The 22,248-nt window shown below is 39.5% G+C and overlaps 2 protein-coding genes across 2 annotated transcripts in view; one reads left to right on the top strand and one right to left on the bottom strand.

Moving 5' to 3' along the window:
- The window catches only part of STK10 (serine/threonine kinase 10), a 129,967-nt gene that overhangs the window by 24,892 nt on the left and 82,827 nt on the right, over positions 1 to 22,248 (top strand). The window lies entirely within an intron of this gene.
- On the bottom strand, positions 10,978 to 21,770 carry EFCAB9 (EF-hand calcium binding domain 9). The gene is made up of 4 exons (XM_060760983.2): positions 21,037 to 21,770; positions 17,873 to 18,021; positions 14,607 to 14,783; positions 10,978 to 11,363 (listed from the first exon to the last, which is right to left on the bottom strand). Exons 1-4 carry the CDS (start codon positions 21,170 to 21,172, stop codon positions 11,220 to 11,222), a joined length of 606 nt encoding a protein of 201 aa, XP_060616966.2. The 5' UTR covers positions 21,173 to 21,770; the 3' UTR covers positions 10,978 to 11,219.

Genomic DNA, 22,248 nt, shown 5'->3' with positions numbered 1-22,248 from the left:
CTTTTCAGTTCATTAAATTTATATACCATGTTTAGACATCAAATATGTGATATTCGGTTAACTAAGGGGTGTTTTTAAGTGCATGTACATTCACACATAGTCATATATACCCCCACTCTGCCAGTATCGAGAAAGAAGGAAAACAGAATACTGCCTATCAGCCGAAGATGTAGACTGATCAGTCTAGTTGGATGATCTTTCCATTCAATTTTTCAGAACATTAGGATACACTCTGCATTGCACATATACCTGTGTAACACTTCATCAGAGCTCTAGGTATTTTATTTTTGTAGGAGATCATCTTCCAAGCACTATTTATCTTCTTTGTCATGGTTCAATTGCTTGTTTATATTTGTGCATTGTGAAGTTTGTAAACTGCACATCTCTATCCACCTGATGAATTGTTATTCAAATTTGTGCATTTTAAAATGAAGTCTTTTTCATTTTTTGGAAGCCTCAACAATACCATAGCAATATCATATAGATTATGTGAACATCAGCTATTCTTGAGCTTACATAGTCAAGTAGATCTTTTTAAGAAGGCTTTCAACAAATTTAATAGGATCCTTCATGAAAAAAATAATGTGGATGGCTGAAGCTGATGAGGTATATCAGAGTAATGTACATTTGAGTTTCTAAAAATGTGCTTGTCCCTATATTTTGTGGTTCCTGGTTCAGCTCCCCTAAATTCCTTTTTGCAATTTTAAGTAGCATTCTGCTGTGGCACAAAATCTTCTGTTTTGTTTGAATGTAGCTTCTGGTCCACTGAGAATGCAGGTTCCTGAAGGACATGTTCTCTTTGCAGAGCAACAGTAATTAGGTATCCAACAGCTTGCCACCTTGCCTTGGATCAATTATCTTCCTGTGTCAGTTTGGAAAAAGAACAGCGAACGCTTGTGCAGGATCAAATAGTAGGCTTCTATAATTCACCTTCCCATGAACTCTCAAAACAAAGTTACGGAGAACTGGGGAAACCCTCCAGAGCTGGCCTTCAGCTAGTGTGGAAGGTTTTAGGAGGGGAGGAAAGTTAATCCAGATTTGGCTAGCAGGATATGTAGCCCTTAGGGTTTACATTTATAGGAATATCAGTATAATCTAGATTTAAAAGGATGTAAAAAGGGAAGCATGTTGGGATTTAGTCCTTTTTTATTTTTGGAAACCAAATTAGAATCACTTGTTACATGAATATGAATGTATTGTCCATCACAACCACAGTGCTATTCTAGGCACTGCCTACTTCTGTCTGATCTTTCTGTGTAGTTTGAACCCAGATGGTGATTTCAATGCCTTGGCAACAACATTCAGCACAAAAGCACCTGCTCAGTAAGTATTTACTCAAGCTCCCCACTTTGCCTGCTAACCATGTTCATTTGCACTAGAATCAGAGACATGAACTTCATCAGTGGTGTTGAAAGTGATGCAGATCCCTCATTTGGTACTAATGGTGCATTTTAAAATATCAGCTTTGAAACTAGAATATTTAAGGGAAAGTCTGTCTTTCTAATTTTCACAAAGCCATTCCTCACACATTGACAAAGAGAAGAATATTAATTTGACACACAAAGATTTGAAAACTGATTTGTTTTGGAATAAACTTAGTTTTTATTCATTCGCTTGGCACCTAGCCAAATTCAGATAGGAACATGCCATATATTTTGTGCAAGGTATCCAAGGAGACATGTCTTGTTAAATAAAAGTACTCCTCTATTGTCCTAAGACTATTAGGGAAAGGGACAAAATGGTTATAATTTCTAAGATTTAATCAAAGTATAAGTAGGCTGGTGACGTTTTATCTACCGTTGCCTTTTTCTAGAATGTCCTCATAGTTCCTTGGAATGTTTTCTGCTCTTTGATGGCAAAGATAGCCCCATATTTGGGAAGAGGAGGGCTCTCCTCAGCTCTGGCACATGAGGAATAGTATAGGCATTATCTGCTTCTCATCTACCAATGTCCATCTATCAGGAAGAACAGGACTAGCAGTAGCTACTCCTTGCTATGGTTACCACTAACTCACCTGTGCAGAGGGATAGGTAAGCAGGAAACACTACGACGGCTTGTCTTCTTACTATGATACATGGAGATATGTCCAATTTTCCCAACAGCCTAGAAAACTGACCATGTGGTGGTGACTGCTGTGTGTTTGGTGGCTGTCCAAAGGTATGAACTTCTGATTCTCAGCAAAAGATTTTAATTTTGCAAATGACTTGCCAGCTGCAAAATGCTGCTCATTGCTTGTGCTGTTCTTTGAGAATAGTTGCAAGAGATACTTTAATAGTTCCTTAGCCCCATTTCCTGTTCCAAATTGGCTTTCATAAATGCACAGATAAATGCTGTAGGAGAGAATTGGGCTCATTTTTAAAATGCAATTGCCATATTCTGTTTTCTGACAGAACTCTTTTTCCTTTCTCTATTTTCCTGTTTGAGAGAGAGAATTAAAATATGTGTTAGAAAATTGCCAGATATTTGCTGCCCTGAAAAAGGAGCCCCACTCCTACTCTTGCAATTAGACTAAAATAGTTTGGAAGGAAATGTTAGTTACCTTTACAGTTAGAATGGTAATAACGATTCAGTTAGCAGTAATGGTTGTTTTTGTGCATAAGCATAAATGTATACACCTAATAAACAAAATACCTCCTCCTTGCACTGATCGTAGGCAGTCAAGGATTGCTTTTCTTTCATAAGCAAGGTGACCATTTTGTCATCTCAAGCTCTCTGGCTCTTTAAACAAATATATCTCCTCAGGTATCATGAATGGTTTTTACTTTGGAGGGCAAACTACATGCAGAACAGAGTGAAAATTTGTTACATTTTCCTCTCTCCCTCCCCGCTCTGTAAGGAACTTGTTTTAAGGGGAAATATCATTGTTGATTCTATATATGCTTCATCACATGCCATGTGTTTTGTTATTGCCTTCAGTTCACAATTTTTGACTATGTAGGCCAGATACTGATCCATTGGCAGCTCACCTACATCCTGGTCTAGAAGCAGGACCACCTTTCTGTCCTTCTCTCCTTCCCATCCCTTCAATTAAAATATCTGTAAGGAATTATTCATTCGCAAACCAAACATTTGACTTTGAGTTATCTAGAGCAAACATGTAAACAGTAACAGGGCAGTTTTCATTACAACTACAATGAATTTGTGTGTCACTTCTGATTAACATTCTCCCTCTTGCTAGTGAATTATATCTGCAAACATATGGCGGCGGCAGGTCTGTTTAGCAAAGAGCTTTTATTTGCAAGCTTGTTACTGCAAAAGTGTCACTAGTACATGACCCAGAAGTAATGGACTGTTCTGTAATCTGCTTGTCCTGGAATAGCTTGAAAGGCAAAAGGACAGCCACACTGTTAATAATGTAAATAAAAAAAGTGAATTAATGAAAAAGAAACAAAAATGTCACACACAATGCTGCCATTTTATTATCCAAATGATAACTGAAATTTAAAAATGTTACTATTACAGCTCACGTTATAATCCTTTCATCTAAGAAATCGTTTTGCTGAAACAAGGTGATGTAAAATTGCAGTGTAATAACTAGCTTTTAAGAGCATCTTGATGGGCAGGGATAATATCTCTTGATTTTCTTAACATCAGGAGTCATTTTTCAAAAATCATCAGGAGTCAGACAGATATTATTAATATATTCAGCTGTGGCACAGCATTTGATAAAACAAAATGATAAATGTCACTAGCAAGATGAGGAAATGGTCTGGCATATTCAGTGCATTACTCCTTTGGGAGAAAATAGCATTATGAAAACATATCTGCTATGTTAATGCAAATCAGGCCATTTAACACAACACTTTGAAAGCATTGACATATCTTAATTTGTCCCTATTCTTTTTGCCTGCTATGGTTACACATATCGGATTGCTGGAAAACTGTTCTGTAATACAAAAAGGCTACTCTGTTGGCTTTTTTCTACATGAATTCTGTCAACCTTTTACCTTGATGGTGTTCAGTTAAACCTGTATGGAGCTGGGAGGATGTACAGTTTCTTTGTCTATCTGGCAATAATATTCCCCTTTTGGTGTACCTCCTTTTTTCCCTGAGTATGTTTTTATAAAGCAATTTGTACAATCAGCATGTTAAATGGTCCAAAGGAATGCTGACAATGGGAGATATTGAACAGAGCTGAGATGGAAGCAAACTGCCTTTTCAACGTTTTTCTATTATTATTATTATTATTATTATTATTATTATTATTATTATTATTATTATAGAACTTGGGAATATGAAACTACAACATGCAGTTTCTTTTGGCTGGTTGACAGGTGTCCTAGACTAATCCAGTTCTTTAAAAATATTCTGTCTCCCAAGAGTGAGTCTAAATTTAAATTGGCTGGCTTTTTTGCCCATCTCTCTTTACTTTCCTTGTAAACTTGGGTACTTATAGGAAGCCTGAGATATCCAACTGCAGTGCTGCAACACATATTTTGAGAGAGGCATGTACTGTGATACATGTCCACAATCTTCAAAAGTACCAATAGTTTAAATACGATTAGTAGTTTGATTTTTGTCTAAGCATAGTTGACTCCACAATGGTTTGAACCCCACTGACTTAAACGGTTGGCAACCCATGAAGAAACATGTTTCTATTCTTTGGATGAAGTCATGTATTGGTTATTTCTGAATGATGTATGGATGAGAATTGTGTTGTGAAATAGAAAGTGCAAAGACTTGGAGTATTATAGTTTTTTTTCTTTGGCAATTGAATTTTGCCAAAAAGTAGTGATAGCTCAAAGATTCTCATTCTCCATCTCTCACTTACGTACTGACAAACAGGAGTTTGCTGGGCCATTAACTGAAATAATGAAAGGGTCTTCTTTCAAGGGTCTCCTTTCTGGTGCCTCTCTTCTCCACGTCCTGGGAACCTCTAGAAACTGGAGAACGCCTTCCAAGTGCCCTAGGCAGTTGGAAGCGTGTGATTACATTCTTCTCTAATGTAATGAGCAAAGGCTTGATGTCCTATTTGCCTCATGGTAGTGGCTTCCAAAGATGGCTGGTACCATCAATTTGTATTCTTAAATAAAATATCTTCTCTTTTCTGGTAAATCTTTTTTTGTAAAGTGTTTGTTGTGTGCCATGTATCAGAGAAGCAACCTTGTGACATAGTCAATTGGGCAATTTGGTACTGATGCAGAGGAACACAGATTCCGTGACTACAGAGATGAGGGAATTTCAGTGATGCGATACTTTCTTTTCTGTAACTTTTATAAAATTAAAGAATCTTCTAATTGTGCACACGGGTTGTGTGAACCTTTTTTTACAGGCTCCTTCAGCCCAGGGATGAATTGTTCCCCTGCCTGGAAACACAGTGAATGTTAGAGTTAACCTTTCTCAAGGTGCACTGTATATTTATACTTTACCTCTGTTAATGCTGATGTTGCAGTAGTATATACACACATTTAAAAATCTATAGCAAAACACAGCCAGGTTCTTTTTGAACAGTTAAGTGAAATAAGGGTTTTATAATTGAATCATCATGGTTTCCTGAAAGTCAGAAATGTGTTGTATAGAACTTGTACTAAACATAAAAGGAAAAAAAAACACTTCTGGTTACCTTTCTGCTTTTAAAAATAAAATTGGTTCTGGAAATGCCTTGCCTTAAAATACAAGCTCTGTGTCATTTTTCTTCTAACCTGGAGCTAAATAAATGTAATAATAGTACATTTAAGACTTCAGAACAGTGAATGGTTTTGAATGTATTATAGGAATGCTTTGGTGCATATATTCAAGGCTTTCTAAAGAATTATTGGTAGTCATTTAACATCAAATCATATGGAAAATATTCACCCTTTGTATCACTAATGTTTAGTAGGAGCCCCCGTGGCACAAAAGGTTAAACCATTGTGCCGGCAGGACTGATGATTGAAAGGTTGGCAGTTTGAATCCAGGGAGTGGGGTGAGCTCTTGTCTGTCAGCTCCAGCTTCTCAGGCAGGGACATGAGAGAAGACTCCCACAGGATGGTCTGCAAGGACATTGTCTCTTGGGCAATGTCCTTGCAGACAACCAATTCTCTCACATCAGAAGTGACTTGCAGTTTCTCAAGTCACTCCTGACACGAAATAAAACACTAATGTTTAGTCTTCAAAATGGCTACCCTTGCTTGTGCACATTAAGTACATGAAGCTGGAAGACTGGAATAGAAATGACTGCATCCATTAACTCAGGAGATAACATTTTCAAGAGTTTTAGCAAATGCATTTGGCTTCCCACATTTGCAGGTTTATTTTTTGTGAATTTGATTGTTCACAGATTTAAATAAAAAAGCAGTAGGATCATAGAGTTGGAAGAGACCATAAGGGCCATCCAGTCCAACTCTATGCTGCTCAGGAACACAAAATAAAAGTGTCTCCAATGGCCATCCAAGCTCTGCTTAAAAACCTCCACAGAAGGAGGCTCCACCATGCTCTGCGGCAGCATATTTCACTGCCAAACAGCTCTTACAGTCAGTTCTTCCTAAAATTTAGGTGCAATCTTTTTTCTCTGGAGTTTGAATCCATTGTCTCTATAATTCTCCATAGGGCTACAGCCTGTGTTAAATGGGGTAACACTCCCCCTGAAGATGCAGGTCTGTACCTTGGGGGTCGTCTTGGACTCAGCACTGACCCTAGAATCATAGAGTTGGAAGAGACCTCGTGGGCCATCCAGTCCAACCCCCTGCCAAGAAGCAGGACAATCTCTTTCAAAGCATCCCTGACAGATGGCCACCCAGCCTCTGTTTAAAAGCCTCCATAGAAGGAACCTCCACCACACTTTGGGGTAGAGTGTTCCAGGTGTGGACGGTGGACAGGAGGGCCTTTGCACAGTTAAAACTTGTGCATCAGCTGTGCTCATACTTTGAAAAACCTGATCTGGCTATGGTGGTACATACCTTGGTTACATCTCATTTAGACTACTGCAACACACTGTACATGGGCTACCTCAAAAGAGCATTTGGAAGCTCCACCTGGTTCAATGGTCAGTCTACTTAAAAAACCGCATCTCCCTCTATGAGCCTGCACAAGCCCTGAGATCAACAGGAGAGGTCCTTCTCTCAGTCTCACCACCATTGCAAATATGGTTGGTGGGAATGAGAGAGGGTCTTTTCTGTGACTGATCCGCATCTCTGGAACTCCCGAAAGACAGAATGGCCCCCTTCCTACTAACTTTCAGGCATCAGATTTCTCAATTTCTACAATTTCTCAAGTCGCTCCTGACATACAAAAAATCAGATAAAAACTTTTATCTGGAATCAGGCCTTCGGTGAATAATAATACAAGAGTGGTAGGCGCCATAGTAACATATGGGCTGAACCTTTTTTGTGCAATACCTTTATGGACAAGTGGCAATTGGATGGATAATGACTTCGATTTATGTTTATTTAGGTTTAACTATACCTAAAGTGTTAAATATATTTTAATCAGCAAATGTTCTATTATGGTCTAACTGCTTTATGTTTCAATTGTTATTTTTTTTAATTATGTCTACTTCTTTTATCCCAGTGTACCTTGTATGATTTATACCTCCTTGTTAGTTGCTTTGAATCCCTGATGGGAAAGAAAAGCAGGATAAAAATTAATAATAACCATAATAATCATAGTAAGTTTACACAGCAGCAGTAAACAAGCTTTCCCCCCTTGCAATGTGACATCCTTTCAGATGCTTAACTTAGCTATCAAGTTGCATCTCAGCCTTCTTTTCTCTCAAGCTAAACATACCCAACTCTCAGCCATTCCCCAAAGGACTTGGTTTCCAAAATATTGATCATTTTGGTTGCCCTTCTCCAGACACGTTCCAGCTTGTCAATATCCCTCTTGAATTGCAGTGGCCAGAACTGAACACAGTCCTCCAGATGAGATCTGACCCAAGCAGAATGGAAGGTAACAATTAGTTCCCTTGATCTAGACCAGGGATCCCCAAACTAAGGCCCAGGAGCCGAATGTGGCCCTCTAAGATAATTTACCCAGCCCCCACCCTAAACTTTAGACAACCTGGCCCTGATTGTGTCGTTAATCAGGGGCTGACCCCATAACCTGGCCCCGATTGTGCCTTTAATTGGGTCTTTTTCTTTTATTTTGCCTGTCTGAGGGGATTTCCTCTCAGCAGGACACCAGACCCGTTTCCCAGTTACAGAAGCACATACATATAACATTATATTGTATAAAGTTCTCTTGAGTGTGCTGGATGATATCTGTAGTTGTCACTGCAAGAGCGCCCCAATTCCAATTGATATAGGATATGTATGCATGACACCCCTACCCCCCTTTCATGTTTCACCAATAAATTATATCCATGAATCTAGTCATAAGGGAAAAATCAAGAGTGCTTAATTAGGGCAAAACTCTCTGGGTGAGGGGATTTGGGATTAGTCTGTTGTTTAAAGGACATTTCTCTTCCATCTCCCCAGGACTTTGGGCTAAGTCCCCACAGAAAGATAGGGCAGATTATAAATAAAAAAAATTGTTGTTGGTGGTGGTGGTGATATATGATTGATTTCATCCTTTCAGGAATTTCGAGGCTCCAGGTGGTTGCGGAGATGAACTGTTGCAAAAGACTACGCCATTGAACCTTTGAAACTGCGAAAGTTATATTAATTAAAATATATATTTAATAGAAATAATGTATTTAATTCTTCAGTTTGGGAAAGGGGGTCAATTTTTGAAAACATGGATGTGGGCTGACACAAGGATGGTGTTCTTGTATCAAATCCCATGCATCAATCTTATTTTCCTTGTGAAATACTTTTTCTCTCTGCAATGATCAGCTACATATTCCGTTTTTCCATTTGGACAAGTCCCCACTTTAAGGCTCCTCCATTGAATGAAAGATACTACAGAGTTGTTATGCAAGTGACAATGAGTATATGTTACACTCCTGCCTCTGTAAAATGTTGTCAAAATGCATGCCTTTCTCTTTTAAAATAACTCTTATGCACAGCATAAACATGCACTAGGAGGCAATTATCAGGCCATAGTCTCCCTGAATTTAATTCACATTTTCAAGATCTGGAGTTTTATCAGGTACAGTATATGCTGATGTTTACTAGAAAGTTGGCCAACTTGTATAAGCTGATTGGTTTTCAGTTTGGATTAGAAGATCACAGAATCATCGAATAATAGAGTTGGAAGAGACCTCGTGGGCCATCCAGTCCAGCTTGCATTCTGAGTGGAAAATCAGCTTTTATATACCCATATTTATTTGACTCTAATGTGCTATTGAATCTATTGCACACCTCAGTTTTCAAAACTGCACATTACATGCTGCCAAATGTAATGTGCAGCAGCAAAAAGCTCTTTGTTATTTGGCCAAAAAAGGGGTGCATTACTATTTCTACCTGGTTAGAATTGTGTTGTTATAAACAATTGTGTTCGAGCGCCAAAGCTTCCAGTGATGGAAAAGAAAACCTTTTTGGTGCATCTATGCTGTAGAACAGGGGTCCTCAAACTGTTTAAACAGAGGGCCAGGTCACAGTCTCTCAAACTGTTGGAGGGCCGGATTATAATTTGAAAAAGAAAACATGAATGAATTCCTATGCACATTGTTATGTAGTACATAACAAATATAAACTTATACTAATAAGTTTATATTTGTTATATTTTAACAAGCATAAACTTATTAGTATTTCAGTGGGAAGTGTGGGCCTGCTTTTGGCTGATGAGATAGGATTGTTGTTGTTGTTGTTGTGTGCTTTTTAGTCATTTCAGACTTAGGTTGACCCTGACCGAAGGCCAGGTAAATGACCTTGGAGGGGCATATCCGGGCCCCGGGCCTTAGTTTGAGGACCCCTGCTGTATGTATCTACTTTGATTGCCTTGGTTCAATGTGAAATCCTGGGGATAGTAGTTTGACAAGGTTTTGAGCCTCTCTGCCAAATAATGCTGGTACCTGATCAGACTACAAATCCTAGAATGGCATTAAGCCCTGGCCATTAAACTAGAGAAAAGTTCCCTCAAATAGGATTTCCAGGTGCTCCTCCTGAAACAGCTTCCATTTTTGCTTTGGCTCAGCACTAAGATTACTAAATGATGTGAATCTAATGTGTACCCACATTTTGGCAGGGTTGTTTAGACAAAAATGGTGAGCATTAGATTCAAATAATAACATTGTATTCTCTATTATTCTTTCCTTTCCCTTCCTCCTCTTATGCATAAAATATACTGAATTAGGAGGCCAATTTGTAAATGTAACTTAGAATATGCACTTTTTCAAGTCATTGGATCAAAGGTTGTAAATGACCAAAATAAAACTGTGGTCCAATCCATGTGTGCAATCAATTTGAGGAACGGATTGTGTTGCTAGTCTTGAATCCTGGTGAAAAACAGATACACTGAAGGCCATAACTGGATGTGCCTGACTGAGCCAGAGATTCAAAACCCCATCTTGATAATTTCCTTATTTTTTCACTGGAAGCAGTGAGCATTTGCTGGTATAAATTCAGACTGTAAAGCTAAAGAAATACACTAAATCAATCATTGTGTCAAAATAAATGCTGAAGAACATCCCTGTAAAAACTAAAGATCTTGTGCAGAACAACTTTGTATTATTTAAACCTAACTGAACAGGAGCCAGAACAGCTCTAGATTGAAACCATGACACTGTCAGAAAAGAATGCAAAAAATACATTATCTGGAGCCAAAAAGAAAGAAGAGCTTCATTAGTTGATTGATTATAGCTTTCAAGGTCAAGCAAGAAGCAATTTTTAAAGGTGGAAGAAAAAAGATCAGATTTCCATGTTCAGCAACTTGTACACAGGGAGAAAAATAACAGTTATAGTAATTTATAGAAAGAAGTAAAAGACAAAAAGACAAAAAGTAGAACAAGTGATCCTTTTTTCAAAGAGTAGGTATGGTGAATTATCAACAGAGCACATTACACATTAAAGACAAAATGAAAAGACAATAATAGAACCAATAGAGTGAAGAACTATACAATAGGAATGAAAGGATGCCATGTTCCTTTGAGAGATAATATTTTGGAGATGAACCCACAATTTTGAAAGTTTAGCTTTTTACTAAGCAAGCATAGATAGAAAGCTGAGCATTGTTCTTCCATTTTAAAAGAAGATTTTAGTATTTAAAAAGCTCAGCGCCATCAGTTGTCTCTTGTGATATCATTCAGGAACTTTGGTTGGAATGTTTTTAATTAAAATCCTCTTTATTGGCTGTCTTTTCCCCCTTTTATGATTTAATTTTCTGGCTACAAAAGGGATGCTGCTGTTTTCTTCTGCATATAATTAACCTCCAGTCTCTTCATCTCTAAGGGTACCCTCCTCAGTTTCACCCTTAGACATCTGCCTCTTCAGCTTTTCCCTTGCCTTCCTTTGTTGTCTGTCAATGCAGAAGATCGTAAACATCCTGAATTCTTTGTAGTTCAGTTGCTTTTTAAAATAGAGAGAAAAAAACGATTTAATGAAATATGAATGGCAAGTTTATGAAATGATCTGTCAAAACTTAACTTCCACCTTTCAAACATCACCATCCTTCTTGCCAACGTTCTCCCACCCCCAACGTGTCCATGCTCATGAAAGTCCACTCACAGTTATATTAACTAGTAGGGTTGGATAGGTTCGTTCGGAAGAGGCTGAAAGTCATAAAAAACTTTTGAAGCAGTTTTGAACCATGCAGGAAGGGGGGGGGGGGATCCCAATTTGAACCACTTACCCTTTTTTCGGAAATATTCCATAATGTTCAGAATATGTATCCCAAGGTTATTTTAATTTTCACAACCATAGTAAAGTCTAAAAAGTTTTAAATTCTTATGCTTTCCCTCCCCCCCAACAATGCAAGGGAGGGATGAGGTGGGCATGGCTAATCACAGCCATTGTAGTTTATGAAGGCCAGGCCCTCAATGGTAGAGATTGCAGAAGGCCCTGCTGCTAAACTACATTTCCCACACTGCCCTGCTGTTCATTAGCCAAAATAGCTGAAGGACCACTATAGCTGTCTGTAGTAGTCTTAGTCTAAATATAAAATAATCTAATTTAATCTACAAAGGGGTCGAAAGAACACATCAAAGTAATAAGCAACTTTTGCAAAGCCAAGAGAACATAAACTGCTTAAAAGCCAATCATTTCACTTTGGCCTGATTGCCATGAACAAAGCACTGGGGTAGCCAGCCACAGCCAGCCAGCCCTTTACGTCAGTAAGTAATGATAAAATTAAATGATTGATTGCATCTGCAAATAGGAATAAACGGATGGATATGTCTCGAGGGTCCCCTCTAACTCAGTAGAGAAAGAAAATGGATGACAGGAGAGTTTGGATGGTGCCTTTCTGCCCAGAAGAAGGGGGTCAATTTAGATATCCCTTGATAGGGTCTGTACTATGATTTCCGTTCTCCACCAATTTAACACAGTTTGTGCCACACAAAGTTTCTGGAGTAGAACGACTACTTTCAAAGTAAAGGCCACCCATTGAAACCATAATTAACATTTTCAAACCAGGAACAGATTTTCTTTATTATTAAAAAATGTTTTTATAAAAACTGAAAATTCACCAAAAATCCATGGAGAAGTTAAAGGTTATGAGCTAACAGTGGTCCATGTGTTCTACCACTGTAGCAAGTTCCATCAAGATTGGTCTAAAAATGAGGGAGGGAGAATCCCCTGAAGTTACCCCAGTGCCAGTGCTGCTGTTTTTTTCCTACTGTGCATGTGTGTCTGCCATTAACAAAGCAATTTGGAAGGTTTGGAAAGTTTTTATTTATTTTTTTAAATTGGAAGTGATTTTAGAATCGAACTACCAGCACCCCATATAACCGAAATGGGTTTTGAAACATTTTTTTAAAATCACCCAAGCCTAGTAACTAGGTGTGCATCTAATGAACTAATTGCCAGAAAACCAGGTGGTGGTGGTGAGGCACCACACTATTTGACAGAGAAAGGTGTCTGACACCATTTTAATTGCCATGGCTCAATGTTATGGAAACATTGGACCTATAGCTTTATATTTATTTTATTTATTTATTTACGATATTTATAGCCAGCCTTTCTCAGCCATACGGTGACTCAAGGCAGGTTACAGGTTGGCATAATTTGATGCCAGGCATTCATAAAACTGCAATTAAAAACAATCAACATGACAGTATAAAACATATATAAAAACCATTAAAACATATAATCATTGGTGTCATCCTGTTAAAAACGTTATCCAGTAACATCATCTGGCCATTCCATCTTCATCATTCATATTTCCGTGTTACCTATTCCGCTGCATTTTCAAAAGCTTGCTCAAAGAGCTAGGTCTTTACTTTTTTCCGGAATGTCAGGAGGGAGGGGACCAATCTAATATCCCTGGGGAGGTAGTTCTATAGTCGAGAGGCCACTACTGAGAAGGTGCTGTCCTTCGTCCCTGCCAATTACACTTGCGAGGCAGGCGGCATCGAGAGCAGGGCTTCCCCAGATGATCTTAAGCTCCTAGATCAGTGGTTCTCAACCTGAGATCCCCAGATGTTTTTGGCCTTCAACTCCCAGAAATCCTAACAGCTGGTAAATTGGCTGGGATTTCTGGAAGTTGTAGGCCAAAAACATCTGGGGACCCCCGCTTGAGAACCACTGTCCTAGATGGTTCATAGGAGGAGATACATTCGGGCAGGTAAGCTGGGCCAGAATCATTTATGTTTATATGGTCTTTAGTCTAACAGAATGCTGATGCCTCACAAATCCCAGAATTCCATAACATTGTGTGACAACAGTTAAAATGATGTCAAAGTGCATTAATTCTACAGTGTAGATGCACCTCTGACACATCTTGTTCAGCCTCTTGCTACTGCTGAAAATTCTATAGTTTGAGTGTGGCTACAAAACTGGCCTAGGGGTTTAACTTTATATTTGGTCCTGTCATTTCATTTCAATCTAGGAAAAGTCTCAGGGGTTGCAGAGTGTAGGGGTAAAATAGAAATGAGTGGGCTACTTCATAATTTAAAAAGTGAATGTCACCATAAAACCATAAATACAAGGTAAAGGTAAAGGTTTTCCCCTGACATTAAGTCCAGTCGTGTCCAACACTGGGGGTGAGGCAGAAGTGAGGAGAGATTTAAAGGCACTGCGTACCCTTCCCCCCCCCCCCCCCCCCCCAGCTATCTCTGCTTTGCTTTGCAATCTTTCTTGATTGGCTGCCTCTCACCCAAGGGAGAGGGTGAAACCTCCTTCCCCACTCCATTGTTGCCAGGAGGTGGGAATTAGAACGCCGCTCTGGGCAATGGCAACCATTCATAAACTGGGAGGCAAAAACCCACAAAACAGCGAGTCCATAAAAAGAGAACCGCGAAGTAGCGAGGGAACACTATATGGCAGTGTGGACTCAGATAATGCAGTTCAAAGCAGATATTGTGGGATTTTCTGCCTTGATATTCTGTGTTATATGACTGTGTGGAAAGGCCCTCATTTCTTATCAATGACCTTTAGGCTGAATACAGGGTACTTCCACCCCATATTTGGTGAGAAATGATATCGATGAGCAATATAAAAAGAATAGGTATGCACAGCACACTTTTCCTTATGTTGAAACACAACCACATCCTCAAAAGAGTCTTTTTTTTTCAGCCTGATGAAGGTCAAAGACATATTCAGATGAGACAATAAGATAGGGCAGCTTCCCTCCCACTCAACCCCATTGGTTACCTCATCGCCAGAGATGTCAAAATCCTTGAATATTTGGCTCAGCTCGCTCTTCTTAATATTGAATAGGAAACGAGTGGCTTGGAATTCTGCAGGGCCCACCGTGTGGCCCCCGTCAATGTCCAGCAACTCAAAAACAGCATGACAGTGACGATACATGAACTGCTTTTCAACGTGATTCTGGTTCAAAAAATGAAGTTAAAGAACAACATTACCTTTTCCTGCTTATCTCAATTCCTATATTCTATTCCAGGGTAAAGAAACTAAGCATTGGCAAAGAGAGGGAAAGGTGCTGGTTTTTTAAAATGTTTTTAATTGTGGTTTTTTTGTAACACGTTATTTCAGTGTGATGATTTTAATTGCATGTTAGAACTGTATTAGTTTGGGGTTGTTGTGAGTTTTCCAGGCCGTACTGCCATGTTTCAGAAGCATTCTCTCCGGATGATTTATTTATTTACAGTATTTATATTCCGCCCTTCTCACCTCACAGGGGACTCAGGGTGGATTACAATGTACACATATATGGCAAACATTCAATGCCAAAGACACACAACAGATATAGACAGACAGTCAGAGGCTATTTAACTTTTCTGGCTGCCAGGGCAGCTGTCGCTTTCATCGTCCATCTGTGACACTGATGAAGTACTTCCACATTGCCCGCATTCTTTGCTGGAGTGCTTTGCTGGAGTTTTTTTTATAGCCTTGTAAATTAGTTAAATTAGCCTCCCCACACATAGGTGGTACCTAATTTTTCTACTTGACAGATGCAACTGTCTTTCGGGTAGCAAAGGTCGACAACAAGCTACACAACTGGTCAGAAGCTCACTTCGACCCGGGCTGGCTTCGAACTCATGACCTTTTGGTCAGAAGTGATCTTAAGCAGCTGACACTCAGCCAGCTGTACCACAGGTATCCTCAGAGGTTGTGAGGTCTGTTGGAAACAGGAAAATGGGATTTATATATCAGTGTTATTTTTAGTTTATTCTTTGGTGAGCAACCTTAGGTTCTAATCCAGGGGGAAAGTAGCATATAAATGGAATAAATAAGTAAGGGGTGCTGGGAGCAGCCATTCAGCATAGCTGGAGGGTCACATTTTGTCTTCTATAGATAAAATCAACACCAGACTGAATCTTGTTCTCAACAGGCTCCACTGAATGTGAGGCTGTTCTAGTTTATCTGATTTCGCCCAATGGTCTGAAATGCGGAGAAGATGTAATAATGTAATAGTCTCCTTACTCAGAAAAAGGGAGCGGGTAAATTGCCATGACCTTTAGAGTATCTGGAAAGAGTTACAGTGGGGTCAGGCAGAGTTCCTTAGCCGCACCCTGCCTTGGAATTGAAACCCCTCTCCTCTGCAGTGATCCCTTGAGCTCCCCTGCTGCCTTTACTTGCATCAGGCATATGGAAACATGAATATGCTGGCTATCCAATCTAACAAAAATTTCCAGCTGGTGGAGACTTTTAAAAAGTGGCTGGATTGCCATATGTCAGGGGGGCTTTGATTATGCTTTTCCTGCATGGCAGGGGGTTGGACTGTAGTCTGGTCCAACTCTATTACTCTATGATTCTGTGAAAACTGGACTGGCAAACTTCCAGTAATGCAAAGACAAAGTCAAGGAGAAGTTAGTAGCATTGTGCGGTATTCCATTCCCTCTCCCACTCGCCTGTATGCAGTAATGTTTTATTTACCATTGACATATCCAATTGCTTCAATGGTTTTAACCTCATGTTATTGCTTGTGTAAGATGAAGGTCACAGCTATATATGCCTGAATGCTTTACAACACTGAAGGGTTTCAGGACAGTTAATGAGATTGGGAAATGTTCTGCACCAAAAAAGGGAAGTGAAGAAAGGGAATTTCAGAGGACAACCTCATAACGAGATTCTTCACATCTCTTCCTGTCTTGATGGCAAAATACTATACAATCGCATTTTTCAACCTGATACCCTCCTAATGAGATTACAGTTTCCATCATACCCAGCAAACACGAATACTGGATGGATTGGCAGAAAATACCTGGTACAACATATCTAAAAAGCATCAGTTTTGGAGAGCTGTGAAAAGGTCTGGATGCAATGACAGGATTTAAGAGACAACCCCAAAGCAAGATGTGTCTAGTTCCAGCTGTCAATATCCTCTAGAACAGGGCTTCTTAAGCTTTTCCCACTCATGAGTCCTTTACACTTGAGAAAGTTTTTTGTGACTCCAGAAAATTGATATAAAAACAAACATTTATGAATAATAAATCAGCATTTCCAAGGTTTGATAAACAGGTGGATTTTTCATTTTGTGGAGTACAGCTGTAGCATTTTCTGCAGAGCCCACTTAGCACTGCACAGTGTTGCTAGCAAATTTGTGTAAGTGGTTGGCATCCAGAAAACTTTTATTGTTGCCAGTTTTTGTGATTGTGATATTGAGCTAAGAGGACATACAGTTTAAAAAACAGTGTGCTAAAACAAGGATAGTTGAACTCATCCAGTTACAAGGTTCCTGAAAAAGAAACTAGCTCAAAATAATATTCTCTCACATGATTTCACTTTCATGTCAAGTATTTGCTTTTTGTTTTACTTTGAAGTTGACATGTTCTTTTGTTAGCCAAGTTTACAAAGCAGATGTGTCAGTAAAAGCAATTTGTACCTGTCACTACTGCATGAAGTCAGATGTAGAAATGCCAATGTGCCAGAAAACTTTCTGGTTTCCTCTTTATAATCCTGTGGCTAAAGGTAATTGGAAAGCTTTGATGCAATATCCCTAACTTTAGCAACCACATCCTGACTTTAGTGAAGAGCTTCTAGTATGGTGTCAGTTGATTTGCAAAGTAAGATCTTAAGCAGAGACCTGGTACTGTTTAGGCGGCTGATATGAAACCAGAGTTATATAATTCAGATGACTGAAGAACTCTCTGGTGTTAAAAAAACAAAAACAAGATTTGGGAGCTGAAACATGAGCTGTGTAAAATGAAAACAGAAGGCCAAGAGCTAAATATGCAGGCCTGACACTGGAGATACTGTAGCTCTTGTGCCTTTAATTGTTGTGCAGAAAGGGGAATGTCAACAGATGTTGCCGGTTACCTGGTTGTCTCACAATCAATATCTGTTGAAGGTTTCCCACTAACAATACAGGAGCTCTCTCCAGTTTTCTGTCAAGTGCATAAAGGATAGGAAAGCAGGAAGTAGACTTGTTGTCGTCCCTGGAAATCTGCGTGGTCCCTGTGAAACAGACCACTTTTTATATACCTATACCCCTACAGGAATCTATGTTAACTTGCCTCATGAGACATTATGATGCACACCAACATGTAGAATTCATCAAAGTTGATCTCTCCTGAGCCATCCCAGTCCAGCAAGTCAAACACCAGCATGATTTGACTCTTAGTTAGATCAGTTATATAATTAAGAAAGTGGAAAAACTGCAGATCTGGAAAATGACATTGTATTAGGTAGTGCACATTCAAAATATTTCGTTAATAGAATCCACTACACAGATTTATATAAAACATGTTCTAATTCATAGCATAGAGAGAAACACCGATTACCAGGGTGAATGATTCTTATTAACAGGGACAAGAGATATAAAATACAAGTATCTTCCAATTATTTTTCTGAAGGCAGCTTTTCTGCTGCCTTTTTTCTTCTACATGAACTGGTGGCTAACACAATAATTGTTTCAATAATAAATATTATGTTGCCTCTAAGTTTTTCTGTTCCACACTCTTCTGTTAAAATGATAGCATCCATAGCACTCTGAATTTGGCTGTGTTGCTTTAGGAGGAGACTAGATTTGGCATACCTTGATAGAGCCCTATTGAATTTTCAAGAAGACTAGTAGTACACAAACACTAAATAGAAAATAAGGAGAGAGAGAGATACACATAAAAGCTTCTGGAATGCATGACAGACTTTCCCGTTCCTCTGCTTTTGGTCCAGGATAATACCAACTTTCCCCAAATACGCTGTATACCACTTCATCTGTTCACCTGTACAAAATCATGATAACCACTGTTAAGAGCTTAGGTGTCATCCTGGATTCACAGCTGACAATGGAAGCTCAGGTCGCTGCTGCCAGCAAACAGGCCTTTTTCCACCTACGACAAGCGAGGCAACTGGCACCCTACCACGGTCGCGTCTAGGCTGGACTATTGCAATGCCCTGTATGTGGGCCTTCCGATGTTTACGACCCGAAAGCTTCGTATTGTTCAGAATGCGGCAGCCAGGTTACTCACAAGAACGCCCATGAAATGCCATATAACATCAGTGCTGCAACATTTACATTGGCTTCCAACTGAGTACCGTGGCCTGTATAAGATGCTAGTTCTGACCTTTAAAACTCTTTACGGCCAGGGTCCATCGTACCTTAGGGACTGCCTCTCCTTCTCCCATCATCGGAGGTCACAACGACCAGCCCAACATGACTTACTCCATATACCGGGTCCTAGAGAAGTGCACTTGGAAAGGACCAGACGCAGGGCTTTTTCTATTTCTGCCCCTGCCTTGTGGAATTCCTTGCCGCCCTACATGAGAGCCATGCATGACTTAGGGCCTTTTACTCTCACACTTAAGATCTGGCTTTTTACTAGAGCATTCAATCTCTGTTGATTTTTAATTTTTGTATGTATGTATTTTATCTTTTGTAATTTAGCTGTAAATTGCCTGGAGCATTCTCGGATGGAGGGCGATTAATAAGTTATTAAATGATGATGATGATAATGATGATGATAGAGCTCATGCAGTCTATCTAGTGTGATTTTCTGAATCAGCACGCCAAATAACCCCAGGAACAGGGCAGTGTAATGGTGAAATCCCCATTAAGGTGAAAGAGAGATGGTTTAAAGTGCAACATGGGTCCAAGGAACCATGTTTTCGTATCCCAAACTACTTTTTTGAAAGGTAGGAATATCCCAGTTGGAAAAAAAAACATTTTCAGGGAATGGAATTCCAAGCAAGGAAAGGCCAGATCCAGGTCTTCCTAAAGTGCATCATGGGTGTGGTGTTCTGACATGTATTTGGACCCCTAAACAACAGATGCAGAGGATAAACAAATAAGAGCCTTCTGCTTTCATGCTCTACTTTTAGACTTTCTAGACCAGTGTTTTTCAACCTTCCTAATGCTGTGACCCCTTAATACAAGGGTCTTCAACCTTTTTAAACAGAGGGCCAGGTAACAGTCCCTCAAACTGTGGGCGGGCCGGATTATAATTTGAAAAAAAAAATGAATTAATTCCCATGCACACTGCACATATCTTATTTGTGGTGCAAAACCACTTAAAAACAATACAATAATTAAAATGAAGAACAATTTTAGCAAATATAAACTTATTAGTATTTCAATGGGAAGTGTGGGCCTTCTTTTAGCTGATGAGATACGATTGTTGTTGTTGTTATGTGCTTTCAAGTCATATCAGACTTAGGTTGACCCTGAGCAAGAGCCGGGTAAATGACCTTGGAGGGCCGCATCTGGCCCCCGGGCCTTAGTTTGAGGACCCCTGCCTTAATACAATTACTTGTGTTGTGGTGACCCACAACTATAAAATAATTTTCATTGCTACTTCATAACTGTAATTTTGCCATTGTTATGAATCATAATGTAAATATCTGATATGCAGGATGTATTTTCATTCACTGGACCAAATTTGGCACAAATATTCGATACGCTGAAATATGAATACTGATGAGGTTGCAGAGTGATTGATTTTGTCATTTGGGGGCTATAGTTGCTGGGATTTATAGTTAACCTACAATCAAAGAACATTCTGAACTCCATCAATGATGAAATTGAAACAAACGTGGCACACAGGACTCCCCTGACCAACAGAAAACACTAGAAGGGTTTGGTGGGCACTGACCTTGAGTTTGGGAGTTGTAGTTCACCTACATCCAGAGAGCACTGTGGACTCAAACAACAATAGATCTGAACCAAACTTGGCACGAATACTCAATATGCCCCAATGTGAACACTGGTGGGGTTTGGGGAAAATAGACCTTGATTTGGGAATTGTTGGATTTATAGCGCACCTATAGCTTAAAGAAGACAATTATGCTGGGAAAAATGGAAGGAAAAAGGAAGAGGGGCCGACCAAGGGCAAGATGGATGGATGGCATCCTTGAAGTGACTGGATTGACCTTGAAGGAGCTGACCCCCAAGTTGAGAAACGCTATTCTAGACTAATCTGGTTGCCCACCTTTGGAAACAGTCATAACATTAGATAGTGGCTATCTAAATCAATCCAGCAGAGCTCTCTTTAGATATTTAACTTTTCAACACTGTTACAGCCATTAAAAGGTATTCTCCAGCTTTCTCGCCCCACCCTGCTGCCTCCTTACATTGAGGATGGAAAAAAGACACATTGTTGTAATGATTTTGACCAGCAATGCGTGAGGGAGATGACACAGAAATTGTCGTTTGCATCTTTGCAGCCTGTTCTGTGGTACTTACTATTCAAAGAATTCTTCTTATGAACATCAAGCAGAGAAAAGTAGTATGCCAAGACTCTAGCATTTCTGACAGATAACAAGCAATATATTCTGTCTAAGCACAAGAAGTGCATGAGACATTTTGGCCTCAGTTTCATCTTGCCAAGAATGAGTTCTGTTCACTTGTGGAACTTTGGTCCAAGTCCAGACAATGCCTGTGTCACAGTCAAAGAGTTCCACCTTGGAAATGGAACAGCAGGAAAGAGATGCAGGCCTTTGGCTTCTCTGCTAAATGTCTTTAAAATGGGGCTGTCTGCCTTGAAGGGTTTGGCATGAAGCAGGGTTGGATAATACATGAACAAAATCACATTTAATCATCCTAATATGTACACTCTTAGTGAAGTCCACCTCAAGATATTTGCAACATCCTGTTGCACTGAAATCAATCTCTGAAAATAGGTGCTGATCAATGCACCTTACCTCTCCTAGAGGGAGTGACTTAGGTTTGTTTTTGTTTTTTCATGTTTCCGTTCACTATTCAAATATTCAGTCCAAGTGTTGGGGTTTCCTGACACCTACCCTCAGTATCCAAGCTTAATTTTAGAACAGCATTTCTCAACCTGGGGGTCGGGACCCTTGAGAGGATCACAAGGGGTGTATCAGATGGGTCACTAAAGAGCATCAGAAAACACAGTATTTTCTGTTAATCATGGGGGTTCTGTGTGGGAAGTTTGGCCCAATTCTATCATTGGCAGGGTTCAGAATGCTGTTTCATTGTAGGTGAACTATAAATCTAGCATCTGCCACTCCCAAATGTCAAAGTCTATTTTCCCCAAACTCCACCAGTGTTCACATTTGGGCATATTGAGGACTTGTGTCAAGTTTGGTCCAGAGCCATCATTGTTTGAGTCCACAGTACTCTGTGGATGTAGGTGAACTACAACTCCAAAACTCAAGGTCAATGCCCACCAAACCTTTTCAATATTTTCTGTTGGTCATGGGAGTTCTGTGTGCCAAGTTTGGTTCAATTCCATCATTGGTTTAGTTCAGAATGCTCTTTGATTGTAGGTTAACTAGAAATCCCAGCAATTACAACTCCCAAATAACAAAATAAATCCACACAACCACCACCCCCCTCCAAATCCCACCAGTATTCAAATGCGGGTGTATCAGGTATTTCCGCCAGATTTAGTCCAGTGAATGAAAATATATCCTGCATATGAAATATTTACAA

This window comes from Anolis sagrei, chromosome 2 (assembly GCF_037176765.1).
Source record: "Anolis sagrei isolate rAnoSag1 chromosome 2, rAnoSag1.mat, whole genome shotgun sequence".
Classification (NCBI taxonomy): domain Eukaryota; kingdom Metazoa; phylum Chordata; class Lepidosauria; order Squamata; family Dactyloidae; genus Anolis; species Anolis sagrei.
Note: the sequence above shows the minus strand (reverse complement) of the source record. Positions and strands in the feature narration are given on the sequence as shown.

Bases quoted from the DNA above. Each gene is read 5' to 3' on its own strand.
- EFCAB9 (XM_060760983.2), bottom strand. From the start codon at position 21,172: ATGAAACTGAGGCCAAAATGTCTCATGCACTTCTTGTGCTTAGACAGA. The intron at 14,784-17,872 runs GCAAGTTAACAT...TTTTTGAACCAG, and splicing joins GCATCATAATGTCTCATGAG to AATCACGTTGAAAAGCAGTT. The intron at 11,364-14,606 runs GTAACCAATGGG...TATTTTAAAAAG, and splicing joins TTGACATCTCTGGCGATGAG to CAACTGAACTACAAAGAATT.